A 15,895-nucleotide genomic window follows, 5' to 3' on the forward strand; every position below is an offset into this window, starting at 1 on the left:
GATATGGTAAATGTAACAAAAATAATACCATTAGCATCACATAGCATCATTAATTTGGAACGCGCAAAGACACCTTGAATTATTCATGAATAAGTAGTAACAACAATGAATAATAAATTTTCATTGTAATGATTTTTAATCGGTTTGTTTGCTGAACATATTTTAGAGAATTAGTCAATCAATAAAATAATTCAATAATTTTTCAAATAAATCAAGCATTTTCAAATAAAAATATCGGTTCATTCTTGAAATTATAGTATCTTGATGCTAGATAAGATCCAATCAAGGATAGATGACATGTTGATAATGAAAGAGCAAATTGATCCGATAAGATCAGTCTGAGAGAAAAAATAATGATTAGATCGTGAAAAAATTCTTATCAAATGAAGAGGATATCTAGTTTTTTCTTCCCTTCTATCATATAAAAAATCCACATGTAATAAAATTTAGATAATATTATTATTTTTTTTCTCTTCATCGTCAACAAAAGCGACTAACCTAAGACCCAACTTGTCTTTTTTTTTTTTTTTGGAACATACAATACATCTTCAAATGCATCGTTATGTGTATTATTTATTATATCTACAACATTGGTTTAATCAGAAGTCTAACCTGTTATATGTTTTGGTATGCAGTCTATTTTATCCAATCCACCAAAACCAGAACGGGAATATATCTTTGGACACCAACATGACATTCACGTACCACTTGCCGACAACTTGCCGGGACCCACCCCTCCTGTCCCTCTCACGAGAAATTGAGAAATTATTGCATGCAGTAGGTGCAGGTGAACAGGGGCAAATTCGGAAGCATATTTACGGTGGAGGTGGATAGCGCGCAATCGGGAATTGGTGGCGTGTTATCCACCGTGGGATTTGACGCGGTCACCCTCATCCCACCCTACCCCACAACACCAAAATCGTAGCAAGAACGCGTCAGGAGTCCAGAGCAAACCTTGTGCACGAGGACTGGATCGCGGATCTTAATCCGCCGGCCGGGTCGACTCGGCCGACTCCCGAGACAGCGACCATCGTATAGACCCAACCAAAGCAACGGCAAAAGATATTTCACTCTTCGAACAGGGCATCTTCAGGGTTCAGGAGCCAGTGACGCTGAGAAAGTAGCGGGAGCCAGCATCGCACCGATCCGATCTGCGAGAGAGAAGGAGACAGATGAGAGGCGGCGGAGGAGAGGAGACGAGCGGTGGGTCGTCGGGGACGTCGTCGACGGAGAAGCAGAGGGAGAAGGCGAGGGTGAGCCGAACGTCGCTGATCCTGTGGCACACTCACCAGAACGACGTGTCGGCTGTGCGGAAGCTCCTGGAGGAGGACCCGGGACTCGTCAACGCCCGCGACTACGACAACCGCACCCCGCTCCACGTCGCCTCCATCCACGGCTGGATCGACGTCTCCAATTGCCTCCTCGAGTACGGGGCCGACGTCAATGCCCAGGACCGATGGAAGAACACGGTTCGATATCTATCCTTCTTATCTAATATATAGTTTTGACGGAATTGGATTCACCTTGTAATGGAAGAGAATTCTGAATTCTTTTGCTGCTGGTGGCGAAATTGGTCCATGCTTTGATTTTTGACTAGATGGTTTTGCTTTTGCAAATCTGATGGAATTTCGCCGGTCAATTGAATGCATAATGCTTCTGCTTTTTGTAGTGATCTTTCATTTAGATTTTTATGCAGCACTCTGCCTGGGTTTTGTCCAGAATCAACCAGTTTTCATATACTTCAACCACTAGAATAGGAGAATAGGCACGTTTAGCATGCATATCAAGAACAACGCCTAGATCAATAATTGAATATTTATATGATGACACTTGTTGGTATACATTCTTTTCTTATCATGATAGCTCTCTTGCTGTTTTTCTTCTAATATATCAGAATCCACACAGGGTAGAATGACTGATTATTAAGTGAAAGGCCTACGTCTAGATTTTGCAAAAATAACAGATTGTCTGATAGACTGGCAAAGGAACTAATCAATAAGCATTCATTTTAGAGACAATTTTTAATCTAGACCATCTTTATGTAAAGCTGAGAAAGAAGATTATTTCAATTACTATGATGATAAATTTTAAATGAAATTCATTTAAGAATAAGAACATTTGTCTTTCAAATATTTTTTGGGGAAAAGAGAAATCACAAAAAGATATTTCATGGTATTAATGACTTGTGCTTCATATTAACCACAAAAAAGATGTCCTGATTCATATTGGTAAAACACGTGTTCCTATGGATCATTCACTATATGCTAGAGTGATCGTATAGATTGAAAATCACTATACTTTATTTCTAAATTTTTCGTGTATATCTTGACTGTTGTTTTTGAAGAGCTCCCTATCATCTTCATTTCCAGTTACACAGTAATAATTGTTAAACTGCATATAAGTGTCACATATTCTGAATTGTTATTTTTTCTTCACAGCCACTGGCTGATGCTGAAGGAGCTAAGAAGTTCAACATGATTGAGCTGTTAAAATCATATGGTGGCTTGTCTTTTGTAAGTTCACTTGTCATTTCCGATGGGATCGAAGACCAATTGCCATTACATCATTGCCTCTCTGTACTAACTATATGCCTTACAGTAATTAATCTTGATAATGTTAAAAAGGGTCCCTGTGGTTTCTTCTGAAGTGGAAGAATTAATTTCTAGATTGCATATACTTCTTTTTGTCAGGAAACAATTTGTAGGTCGTTTCACTCTTGAAACAAGGATTGGCCTTACTTTGTATATGGATTTAAGTGAATCCATTTTTGGCTGCAAGAACTTGGCCTGATATTTAGTCAAGTTGACTGCTACAGAGCATTTTATCTCTCCCCACTTTTATATATGATGCGTCTACCCTATGGAATTTTGCTTTTTGTTTAAAGTTTTCTGTATTTGTTCGGCTATTCTAAGTTTTTCAAGTAATAAATAGGCATTTGGCTTGTTTTCATGTAGCCTTTTTCTGGAAGCATTATCATTATTTTTTCTATTTTCAGTAGTTCCCATACAATTTCTATATTCTAATATATTTTCAATGAAGACAAAGAAAGACTTTTTTTTTTGCAAGACACATAATTGAGTTTATATGATATCTGTAGCCCTATGAGGAAGCAATCTAACCAATAACCCTTCTTTCAATACATTAATTTCAAGAAAGTTCAAGTGCCTCTAGCATAAGATTGGCTAGCATTGCATGTACTATGCCATGTTAAAACCCCCCAAAAACAAAAATCTTAAAAGATCTTTTCCAGTTAAAAATTAAAAAGTGTTTTAATAGGTGCCATGCAATGTTTTATATCCCTTGGGATAAAGGTATCTCGTTTTCTCCATCGAACAGGATGCCCCACTATCTTGTCCTGTTCTGATAGCAGTCCCGATTATGCATTCCGATGGATATCCTTCATATTTTTCCTCTTCTTCTTTTTTTTATTTCTTTATTTCTTTTTCTTTCTTCCTTTATTTTTTTCTTTTTCTCTACCTTCCTTTCTTTTCTTTCCTTTCCTTTTTCTTTCTTTTTCTTCTCTCTTCCTTTCTTGTTTCCATTTTTCTTCTTCTTTTCTTTCATTGTTTTTCTTTTCTTCATCCTTCCTTCATTTCTTTCTTTCCTCTTTCTCCTTCTCTTCCTGTGTGGATGAGTTTCGGAGTCCCGATCCCATCCTAGTCCTATTTTCTTATAGGAATAGGACAGAATGGTCAAGGTGCCCCCATCCCAACGGGACGTAAAATCTTGGTGCCATGCTAACCTAGTGTCAGGTGCATGATTTGAGCTAATCCATTGGGGTTGGCATTCAAACCATTATTTCCAAGTTATGTGGTTGACATTCATGTGGTTGTAATGCTATTAACGTCCTTTTTGGCACCTCTTGTATTTCAAATTTATGTTGAACAATCTCCTTAGAAAGGAGCTTTATATTTGGAAATAACTAGTCCTGAAATATGACAAATTGGATTTAAATGAGGCTTGTTTCAGACGAATCTTTAGGACTTGTGAAACCTTTTCATCCTTTCAATGTCCATGTAGATTGACATTTGTTAAAAGTCAAATATATGTTTAATGATGACCTTTAAAATACTTAATAGAGTAAGCTTGTCTCCTTCTTCCTTTCTAGGGAAGAGGTGGGGGGGATTGTGGGGTGTGGAAAACCTAATTTAAAGATTGGGTTCATAGAGAGGGGGAAGAAATGTGGAAAACCTTTTTTTTATGCTTCCAATTAAAAATACAATTGATGAATTTTCTCCAACCACCTTTTTTTTGTTCCATTGCCGTCATCCTCCATTTGCCCCCATCATGGGACATGATGGCATCAATCTGTCCTCCATTGTGGTGATCATCAATGTCACTATTTTTTGCCACAACCTAGCCTTATACAAAGCAACCACCATTCCTAATAATTAGCCATTCTCGATCTCTATCATCTCCACTCCAACCAACATGTCATCTATTGTCCAATCCACCATCATTTATCTTTGTCTTTTGTTGCCATGATTATACTCTACCACCCATCACTATTATCCAACAATTTTGGTGACGATCGTGAAGGTGATTGTATATCTTTTCCTTGTAACTTTTCCATTAAGTGGCATGTGCTTATTAGGTTTTTCCTTTTTATGATAAAAATCTCTCCTCTGCACTTTTTCTATTCATTTTGCTGGAAGCAATGGAACTTTAAGTAGAAAATGGACTAGATAATATTTGTCCTAGTCTGTTTCCATATCCAAATCTATCCGGATATAAATAGAAATTTGAGCATCCAAGTAACAACCATATCTATCAAAGATTAACAAATACATATATGGATAGAAAACTAGGCGATTTATGTTTGAACATCTGGTTCCATTTGCGATTGTATTTAGTATTATATAGATTTCAGTAATTTTAAAGGAAATAAGTGACAGTTGATGTGTTTTTCACTTAAGTTACCTTTCAGATAGTGATATCTTTGATGTAATGGTTCATAAGATTTGGCCGTTCGATTTATACTTATATTTTTATTCATATGTCAATATCCAATTTGTATGAATATCCATTTAAAATGATCGTGAATATGAATTTTAGCATCTGATTGATATCCATATCTATATCCATATTCATCAACTAAAAACAGATGTGGATATGGATATACCGATACTCTATCTATATCGTGATAGCTTTAAAAAGGTGTTTGGTTCCCAATCAGAATCGGAGTTAAAATGGATTGGAATGGGAATGGGAATGGCCATATCTCCCAAAGCATTTGGTTTGTGATTGGAATCAGAATCGAAATAAAGATTTAAATCCTTAGGAGAGAGTCTGGATTGGGTTTTAGGAGGATTGGATTGTCCCCATTTTGTCCCAAAATCGGAATCGGAATAGGATTCTCCCCAACCAAATGGCTAGAATGGGAGTTACCCATTCCCGTTCCTATTCCCATTTCAGATCTCAATCTCCCCAACCAAACACTCCCTAAGTGTTTTTTTCCTTTCAAGTGAAAAGGTGTTCCTTAAGAATAAAATAAAAATAACATTTTTTCCTACCAAATACATGCTATAAGGGCCATAGTTCATTATTTCTATGCTTTTGATGATAGAGTTATTTGGAGTGTCAAAACATGTGGCATGCATTGTAATAAAAATTCCTGACTAGCTATTACGATTGACAACTTTAACCACTGTGATGATGAGATTTTGCCATTTCAGATAGTTTTGAGCTAAGATTTTGACATTAATAATAACTTATTCCTTGTATGACGCCTTGGTACAAATCATCCAAGATGGTGCTTGGCTATCAAGGAGATCCTCCAAGCAGATGTCAATGAATTGATTAAGTTCTTATAATTGGCTGTCTACTTGTTGTGCGCCCTCGAAGATTTTTTAGCCAATCTATTGTCACAGAAAATTTTGGACAAAAAGAGAGTAGTCATGACACATATCAAGCTAAATGGCAGTTAGGAAGACCGACTTTGTTTTTTGTAGTTTAAGCCATTACAACACAGAACAATTGACACTGCCAAGATAGAAGATCGAGCCTTGTTAGCAAAGGCGAAGAACTTGGTGAAAGAAGATTACTTTTCAACACTCTGTGCCATGGTCTTAGTTGAATACATTTTCAGTTTGATAGGGGTTCTGAGTTAAGTTTTATTGCTACATGTGGTTGGCACTTGGCAGAATGAGATTTGGAACAGATTGAATTCGAGCTTTGGCTCCATTCCGATATTCTTTTTATGGCTTTATGCTTTAAGTGACGAAATCACTTTTTGGAATTACCATTCTTTAAATAAAGGAATTATGATTTTACAATTAAATGAGAGAAATGGTCATTCCCAAAGGAATTGGAGTGTATGGTATGTTTGGTATAAACAATTTATTAACATCTATAGTATAAAATGCAAATGAATGATTTTTGCTATGAATTAGTTACTGACATTTATGGTACAAAACAAAGGTTAGTGATTTATGTTTGAAAAGAATATCATTTCATTAGAATGAGCAATAGAAATATAAAGTAGTAACTCATACATTAAGATATTGTTACTTAAGTTATCAGCCAATGGGAACTGTAAAATGCACATTGAAGGGGAAAAAAAAAAAAAAAAAGATAGAAATAAAACTTCAAAATGTATGACATATAAAAAAAAACGACATGAAGATAACTTAGTTGAAAAAAAAAATATGGAAATTGATTGGAACAACACAAAAAAATATATATCTTAGAAAATAAAATATATATTACAAATATTAAAGTGCCAGATTATATAAAGTAAAAATATGAGATGAAGTAAAAGTAGTGTAGGAATGTTGATTCTGATTCCTTGTCTTCTATTCCCATTCCCTTATGATACCAATTTTGAGGGTCCTACGAATCAAATAGCATGATAGATTTAGGGAGCCTTATTTGTGAATGTTGGCTAGTTGGTTGATCAAGTGCCAAGATTAGATTTTGTAGATGGTCTATAGGATCTTTTTTTAATCCAGTTTTTCGATTATAGTTCTGAGTCCACAATGGGTGGCTAGTAAAGAAATTGCTGACCAGTACATGAAGGCCTAACTGCGCCGGCTGTATTCTATGGTCTTCCCACCACTCTTTGGGTGTTGGACGGCTATTTCTTAGGGGTGGCCAAGGGAGGTAGCAATTGGCCTTCCCGTTTTGGCTGTTAGTCTAAAATGAACTTTCTTCATTTAGATAAATGCTTTGGGGTGCTTGTTGGTGCACACGAAAAGTTTTCCGAGCCTACATAATGTGGGCATTACAACTCAATTTTTACGCTCCCCCCTCGTATCTCACCAAGTCTTGCAATTTGCACTAATCCACATGGCAAAGGGAATTTTTCATGTGCATGAAATGAGTACCCTGTAGCATCACCTCCTTGTATCCTTTTTCGTTCTACAAAAAGGAAAGAGTCCCTTGCTTTTTTTGAGCCCATGATCGGTTGGTGTTTTAGGGTCTCAAAAGGGGTCTTTCTGCTATAATACTGATTATTATTCACAGAAAATACATTCATGCTTCTCATCTTTTCTCCTCTTTAGATGATTGTGCATCAATTTTGGGCTGTGTGCGGCCGGTTGTTGTGGATCCTACTTGGACTTCAAAAATGAAAGAAGATCCAGATATTATTGTCTTTTCTTCTCTTATCTAAAATCGGTTTTTGGATATTAATACAAATATAGATCGATTGCTTTAGATCAAATCTACACCAGCAATCCTCATATATTCCTGTAAACTTGAATACACTAAGAGGGAAGATGACAAGGTTTGATACATTGAACTAAGTTCTTATCAACTATGCAAGATAACTAAGATGATGGAAGGACCAAAATAAGAAGTAATTATAAATTCTAACTGGTGGTACATGAGCATGCTGGGGTAAGAATGTAACAATAGAAGCGTGCTTGTGTTGAGACTTGAGAGTGTGATGTTGTGCATGGTTGTTTCAACTTTTCAGTAAGAAACTGCATATCAATCAATATTTGCACCATCTAAAATACCCATGCAATTTGGATGCCTCTTCTTCAATTCCTCATATAAGTGATGATACATAATTTCTAATTAGTAGGTAGTTAATTGTTTTAAATCATTATGAATGGCACTGATAATAGTTTACCAAAATATCATGTATTTTTATGTAAGGATATTACTGCATCAATTGCAGTGAGGTTGCAATAAAGTAAAGAAGGAAATGAAGATCCTATGAATCTTTAGTTATCCAACATTAAATTTATAATCCTTGAGGAAAATTTGTTAAACGTCACCAGCTAACAAGTTACTGTATTCTAGTGAAGATTTGCTGAAGAACTCTGTTTAAGGTGGCAATTAAATCCATAGGCAGGGATTGACGAAGGAAGATCCAGTGTTCCATTATAAATCTTCAAATCTATTATTAAAGAAACACGCAAAAGATTTCAAGTCAACTGTTAAGTAACCAAGAAGCTAATTTTGGAAGTGTTTGTTACTATATATAATTCAGCAATGGGGTTTGTTACTATATATAATTCAGCAATGGGGTTCAATAGCTTCATATAAATGGTTCAGTTGTTCAATGGTTTTGCACATATGTACAGTTTATAATGCATCCTTAAATGCAATAGGGCCTGTTTGGATGCCAGGAGACCTTATCGGCCTAATAAGATCTTCCATGGGTTTTGTTTCAAAAAATATGATGGAGGAGGTAGGTAGTGTTTGAAAGAGACTTGGAACTGCCAATAGGCACAGCTAATTGGTGCTTTCAGCTATAAAGTATCTTTTTCCAAGTTCATTTAACTGATTGCTAAAAGTTAGGATTAGTTTTGTAACCAGGCAAACCAATTTCTGTAAGCCGCTCCCCTGCCATCATAATTTTACAACAAAAACATCACCAAAATACTGCTAGGAAGATCTTATTGGCTGACGAGATCTTCCAGTGTCCCAACAGGATGGTAATAACTTTAGCAAATTCAAACTAGCTTGTTGAATATATAGTTAGTTTGCTTTCACTATTTCAGACCAATGATAGCTACTGGCTTGTCCATCCATGATGCTTAACTTCGTTACTGTTGTATGATGATTTTCATGATGTTTGCATTCCTCTTGCAGTAGTATATGTTTTGATTCTTTTTTCTATTTAAGCTTTTATAAGTAACATTTTACCTCTATATATAATGCAGGGACAAAATGGCAGTCATTTTGAACCAAAGCCTGTTCCACCTCCTCTTCCTAAAAAGTGTGACTGGGAAATAGAGCCCTCTGAGTTGGATTTCTCAACTTCAACCATAATTGGGAAGGTTTTTTCTGCGATTAATATTTCTTACATTTCATCATGTCATCAGTTAATGAATCTTGTACATCAATTTATTAATCAGATTTCAGATTACTTGGAATAAACTGAGAAGTTAGAGCCTGAAATGTTCTGAAGGGTTGAGTTCCTTCCTACCTATTTGTGTCAATTTAAATGAAAGAGCTTGTAATTACCTATCAATTGAGTATCTTTAACTTTTATTTGCTCAGAATCATAAATAGAATTGGTGTCCATAAAGGCTTACCTTGTCTTTGCACAGGTTTACCTTTAACTTGTCTTTGCAAAAGGCTTACCTTGCATTTCAAACTTATCTGCTACACTTGATGGCACATTTTTGCTGTTGAATATGGATGTGTCAGTTTATTTTTCTATGCACCATGCATATTTTCTTTAGTATTATGCATTAATCACTGTATGACTGGACCTGTAGGTTCATAGGAAGATACTCAATACAAAACCTTGAGGTGTCATCAATGTCTATCATTTACATCTGGAACTTCAGTTGTCAGACTAAATTTGGAGCTTGATATCAACTTGGTCATTCTTTGAATCACAACCTTGCAGAAATTCAATCCATGCAGTTGTTATGATCTGAATGTTCTTCTTGTTGAGCTTGCAAAACCCGGGGTATTTTTATATGGAAGAAATCCACTAGTTCTTTACCAACCATCAAATCTGGATGTCATTAGGAAGCTCGAGTTTGAAATGAGTGTATTAGAGCGACAACAGAAGTTGCAAGAATGAAGGGTAACGTGATGAAGGTCCAATTAAATTTATTGCTCACCTATATGTTCATAAATGGCCTTTATAAGATGCTCAAAATAAAGTGGTAATTCAGAAGAAATATTTGCTCATATACTGGATATTTGCTTGCCTCTGATGAGCTGTTGGTATTTGCTGTATTTGTTATTCACCTATAAGCTTCAAGCTCCATATAGGTTGACCAACCGTATTTATATCACTTTACTGTCTAATGTTCAAGTTCAAAAAGTGGTCTTGGAGATTTATCAGTCAAGAATTATTGAAGTTGTAAAGAATCATGAGATGACAGACATGCGAAAGGGGAAGTACTAATAACACAAGATGTTATGCCAAAGCAAAAAGATTTGTCATAACTAGTCACAAAATGCTTGTGTCCCAAAGCATGAGAAATTGTAGAAGCCTAAAATTTGTAGTATGTGGGTAACAGTGGTCATGTGAGGAGCTTGGAGTTGATGTTGCTTTTAATCTTGAGATTGTGGTGAATGATTGGCTGGACAATTACTTTTCTTTCAAATGGTTAAACTTGAAGAGAAAATTATTTCTTCAATGAACTTTTTCTAATCATCATATCCAAATATGATGCATATGATCCAATATTAATCTTATTTTTCTCTTTAGATACATCGGTTAAGGAACAGGTCATTCAAGTTATATTAAATCAAAATTAGTTTTTTAGACCTTTTTTTGGGTAATTTTTGAGTCTACATTTACTATATTGCGCCTTCTAGTTTTCTTTTTGTAATAATAGCTCATGGTTGCAGGGATCATTTGGTGAAATTTTAAAAGCTTATTGGCGTGGAACACCAGTGGCAGTCAAACGTATTCTTCCATCTCTGTCAGAAGATAGATTGGTGATGTAAGACATTTTCTTCCTTTTCATGTTTTGATTCGCATAATTTTGATATTATAGATTCTTGCCCCTTTTTCTAAATGCATAAATGCAGAATTTTATTTGGAATATAGATACTCAACTTGTGAATCACAATTCAACTTCATATATTTGATTAGTTTTATAATAGTATGATTCCATGCTCTATACGCTATACTTCAAAACATTGAAATAAAAAAGATTCACAACTATGGTATACCTTCAATATACTTGCATACCAAAAGACATCATATCTTCTGTTAATTTTCCCCTTAAGTATTCTCTAATTAGTTAAAAAAATGAATTTTTAGTTATGAATTTATTTACAATCTTTTAAAATTTTTCTTTTATCAAGAGTTTTTTTCGTATGCATCGATTGATGTCTCTGTTTTTATTTTTTCTCTAACATTTTCATGATTTGTTCCAAGCTTTTTCCATGTAATGAATTTTTTCCCTCTGCAATTAACCAACATTTCAACTTTGTAATGCTAGAAATAATTATATAAGGTCCTTATAGATTATGATATAACAAGCTATAGTGAATTGGCTTTGGCTTTTTTGTTTTATATTTTATTAAAAGGAAAACTATGTAAGCAACACTCATAGTTGAACTAGTGTGAATGGGTAAAAGTTGAACTGGAATTTTGAGCGAGATTTATCAGGTTATTTATATTTTATTTGAATGTCAAGCATATTCTGAAATGATATAGTAAAAGCTTTAAAAATTCTTAATGCGAGAAACTTTGCTTAGAGGCATCAAAAATCGGCAACTTTTGTTTGACCGTTTCTAAGACTGAGGATGTGCTGGAATTAAAGCACTAGAAATCTAATTAGCTTGTTCAGTGGGATTGTATCAGATGCAGCAAATTTAACCCAGCAGAAACAGCATATCTTAACAGTCTCTTTCTCATGATTCAGCCAAGATTTCAGGCACGAGGTTAATTTGCTAGTGAAGTTGCGCCATCCCAATATTGTCCAGTTCCTTGGTGCAGTCACTGAAAGGAAACCTTTGATGCTAATCACAGAGTATCTACGAGGGGTATGAATGATAATGTCCATCTAAAACTAATTTTATGTGGGCTAAGAGTTTGTAACATTCTCTTGTGTCTCAAACAATGCTTTACGTACATTTCTTTACAGGGTGATCTTCACCAGTTCTTGAAAGAAAAGGGCTCACTTAGTCCATTAACTGCTGTTAATTTTGCGCTTGATATTGCCAGGTAAATAGGATTTTCTTTTCTCAGTGTTTGCTATCCATTTCAGATTTACTGAAGCATGAATAGAAATGCTACTCTCCTTTTAACAAGATAGAAGGCAGTGGTAAATATAAAGGACAAATCCACTGTATAGGGCTGAAATCTTCTTTATATGCACACTTTCAATGTTAACTGCAATTCTAATTATTTTTAATCGATAATGATAAACTACAAAAGTGCAAATTGTACCACCAATAGTCATGTCTATGTGGATACGTTCTTGATACAGGAACAGAAGATGTGGTGGAATAGTTGATCTAGCAGCCTATCATATTGATATATCCCACTATTTGTTTTTTATTTTATAGAGTTCCAAATTAAATGTATGTTGGTATACACATGCATACTCATATGTTGGTATACACATGCATACTCATATGCGTACTCCTACATATCCATTTTGAACATTAATGACCAAGACTGGGGAAGGGTAAAAGTAGAATAACAAATGATGGAAAGAAACCTTATTTTCCAAACTCTTTTTTGGCTGCCACAACTCTGTGTGTGTGTGTGTGTTCATCATGGGTGCAATTTGGAAATGCCAATGAATTAAGTTGGACTTTTCCTCTTCGTATTAGACATGAATATAGAGATTTCTTAAAATATGGTTGGTGAAGATATGACGTGCGATATTTCCACTTTTTTAAACTACTTTTAACCCCCTCCCTTTCATGAGATGAGGCAGCCCTTATTATATTTCTTAACTAATTTATAACCTTTTTCTTTTTATTTCAAAGCTGTATTTTAGTGGATTAAGGACCAATATGGTTGTTTTCTTACTGAGATGGTGGTCTTCAAATAACCGTCTACCTTCTCTGTTTTTTGTTTAGGGATTCATATGCATGGTATTGTGTTCAAATATTGTAGGTGAAACTGGCTGGGATCGGTTACAAGGACTAACTTGCCATTGGGTATAAATCAAGTAATATTGGCCTTCTGGCAGGTTAGGTTGGGTTCTGGTCAAGTCTATGTATGCTAGATCATCAAAACCCACCCGAATCTAGCACATTAATAGTCCTAAAAGTTAATAACTCCTAACTGCTTTTTCATGTTTCAGGCCAAATTTTTTATGCAGCTCGCATTTTAATATCTTCCCGTTTGACCATCTTTGACTATAGTAGTTCTCTTCCCGGTCTTAACCAGTTTGTTCGTTTTACAAATATATCTTTGCCGTTTGTGCTTTAGACCTGTCCTTGGAGTTGTATATACACTTGCCTGCAAGTGTGACCTATCATTTACTGTAGCAACCATTCTTTGAGTTGGGCAGCACCCACCAGGTGATGGTTATTGTGTTTTCCTTTGACTGGTTCTTAGTAGCAGGCAGCTTCTATTTAGGGTAATGTACCTGCCTCTGTACTTCCTTGATAACTCAAATATAACCTGCTATGGTGCTACGTAAGCATTTTTTTATATTAGTTTTTTTTTGAATATTGGCCTCCCTAAACCCTGCACCTGCACCTACTCCTGATTCTGGTCAAGTCATCTGGGTACTTTTCCCTTTTTTCCCTCTCTCTCTTTTCTTTTTGCTTGTCTTGATGTATGCATCATTTTGTCCAACACGCATTGACTACCTTGCGGATATTCTTGGTCTGCTTTATGTCTTTGGTGCTCTTTCTTGTCCACTAGTTAGTTTTGGAGTACTTTTGGATCTGCGCTTCCTTGCATTCCAGGGTTCATGGATTGTCTTGTAACAATTTATGCCAGAAAGTTCCATTTATCTCTTTTTTCATTTTCTCTTTTTGGTATGATCAGCAGATATTGTAATACTCGTAATTTTCTAAACCAATCTATTTTTTTTCTTTTTAATGGCTTTCTTGCATGGACCATTGCCCCTGCTAAAAACACTGTTTACATGTTTCTCACTTCTCCTTATGTGGATGACATATCCTTGAACACTAAAACTTGCCACTTCAATTTTGTCTTTTGATACATTTGTTTGATTTGCATCATTGTTGACTTGTTGGTTTGACCTTTGGGTGTCTATAGGGGCATGGCATATCTTCATAATGAGCCAAATGTTATAATTCACCGAGATTTAAAACCGAGGTAACTTCAGTTACTGATTCTTACATGATTTGATTGGACATAGAGCTGATTTAAATTAGTTTATTTTCAGGAATGTCCTTTTGGTGAACTCCAATGCAGACCATCTGAAGGTCGGGGATTTTGGACTGAGTAAGCTGATCAGAGTCCGGAACTCTCATGACGTGTACAAGATGACCGGAGAAACTGGAAGCTGTAAGTTTTAGACCTATTTTATAAGATTTAATAATATTATGATTTTGGACTGATTTTCATGTTGTTCTTTGAGAACCTAAGATCGATATATGGCTCCTGAAGTATTCAAGCACAGGAAGTATGATAAGAAAGTGGATGTTTTCTCTTTTGCTATGATATTATATGAGGTAATTTGCCTTCAAAATAGCAAATGATCGGCAAATATTTGGACTCCATATTTTTTGACAGATCTGTGCTTTCTGCAGATGCTTGAAGGAGATCCCCCATTCTCAAACTATGAACCGTATGAAGCTGCAAAATATGTGGCAGAAGGACAACGTCCCACATTTCGAGCAAAAGGATATGTTCAAGAATTGAGAGAGTACGTACAATTTAGCTATTGAACAGCATTTGTATTTCAACAACTAGTTGCTGTTTTTCTTATTCCAGCCGTGGTTTTGTAATGCTTAATCTTTGATCATTTTCCTCAGTTAATATTCTCAATGCATCATATGACATTTAAGGTTTGGGTTGTTGAATTCTGTAGGTTGACAACCCAGTGTTGGTCTGCTGATATGAACCAGAGGCCCTCTTTTCTAGAGATACTCAAGAGGCTCGAAAAAATCAAGGAGATCTTACCACAAGAGCATCACTGGCACATTTTGTAACTTAGCTTCTCACCCTGTAGATTAAGTTTTTTCTTGTGCTTCATTGGGCATGCTACATTGATCGATGTTGCAATTGATTATGCAGCAGATGCGAAATGTTTGTCACTCTATATGATGGAAATTGGCATAGTGGCTGATGAGACACATCTGCCGTGGGCCATCATTTGCGAAACAGTGTAGTTTATTCTCCATCTTTCCTCCCTTCTCTTTTTCCAGTTTTCACTTTCTTATTTCTGGATGGCATGCTTGTCTAAAGTTGATCAAGGCAGCTGTTAAGCCCCAGCAAACACTCTGGCTGTCAGATGTCAACTGAACACTAGCAGCACTAGTCCCTCTCTATCATTTGTCATAGCAGTACAACCGAGAAGGGCTCATCAAATTTGCTGTTTCTACCATTCCTCTGTAAAATTTGGTAGGTTCTTTTCCATGGAAGACATTCTTTTTGTACATGCAGATCCTGAAAATGTTACCAAACAGATGTTGGTTTGCTTGCAATGTCGTGTGGTATGTAAATGGGACATTTTACTATAATATGGTTTATTTTTGTGTAAATATGTTTTCAACTGTCGACAATTCGACATTGTAACAGTTCTATCACATCATCATGCTATCCAATTGTGGAGCTTTCTTTTTGGTGTAAAAAGGTAAAGCCTATTCGGCTCGCGGTTCCTATTGTCACTGCAAACTGTCCAACCAAACCAGCAGTTGTGAAACTGTAGAAAGTCAGCACTCCACCTATTTTACATTATTCTACGTATGGTACCCCAGAAGAGATGGGTAGCTCCACTGGCCGGTAAGAAAGCAAGTTTCCACTGGTTGTACACACCGTACAGGACACCGGGATTTGTGTAGAGATTCAACTCTGCCTGCATTGGCC

At 35.8% G+C, this 15,895-nt stretch overlaps 1 protein-coding gene across 2 annotated transcripts; it reads left to right on the top strand.

Annotated features, from left to right (window-relative positions):
- Nucleotides 1–974: 974 nt before the first annotated feature.
- LOC105041774 (serine/threonine-protein kinase VIK) lies at nt 975–15,570 on the top strand. 2 transcript variants are annotated; one of them, XM_073254025.1, is made up of 12 exons: nt 975–1,469; nt 2,439–2,513; nt 9,117–9,233; nt 10,771–10,865; nt 11,796–11,916; nt 12,018–12,097; nt 14,120–14,179; nt 14,250–14,371; nt 14,453–14,538; nt 14,617–14,732; nt 14,898–15,014; nt 15,107–15,570. In XM_073254025.1, the coding sequence occupies exons 1-12, from the start codon at nt 1,173–1,175 to the stop codon at nt 15,153–15,155; spliced, it is 1,335 nt and encodes a 444-aa protein (XP_073110126.1). In that variant the 5' UTR covers nt 975–1,172; the 3' UTR covers nt 15,156–15,570. The 2 variants fall into 2 exon arrangements, with proteins under 2 accessions (XP_073110126.1, XP_010917104.1); XM_010918802.4 differs by having other exon boundaries at nt 976–1,469; nt 15,104–15,570.
- Nucleotides 15,571–15,895: the final 325 nt, after the last annotated feature.

The sequence above is a fragment of the Elaeis guineensis genome, chromosome 3, assembly GCF_000442705.2.
Source record: "Elaeis guineensis isolate ETL-2024a chromosome 3, EG11, whole genome shotgun sequence".
NCBI classification, from domain to species: domain Eukaryota; kingdom Viridiplantae; phylum Streptophyta; class Magnoliopsida; order Arecales; family Arecaceae; genus Elaeis; species Elaeis guineensis.

Excerpts from the sequence above, each read along its gene's own strand:
- LOC105041774 (XM_010918802.4), top strand. The coding sequence starts at position 1,173 with ATGAGAGGCGGCGGAGGAGAGGAGACGAGCGGTGGGTCGTCGGGGACG. Across the intron at positions 2,514-9,116 it reads CATATGGTGGCTTGTCTTTT|GGACAAAATGGCAGTCATTT; the intron begins GTAAGTTCACTT and ends TATATAATGCAG. Across the intron at positions 14,180-14,249 it reads CACCGAGATTTAAAACCGAG|GAATGTCCTTTTGGTGAACT; the intron begins GTAACTTCAGTT and ends GTTTATTTTCAG.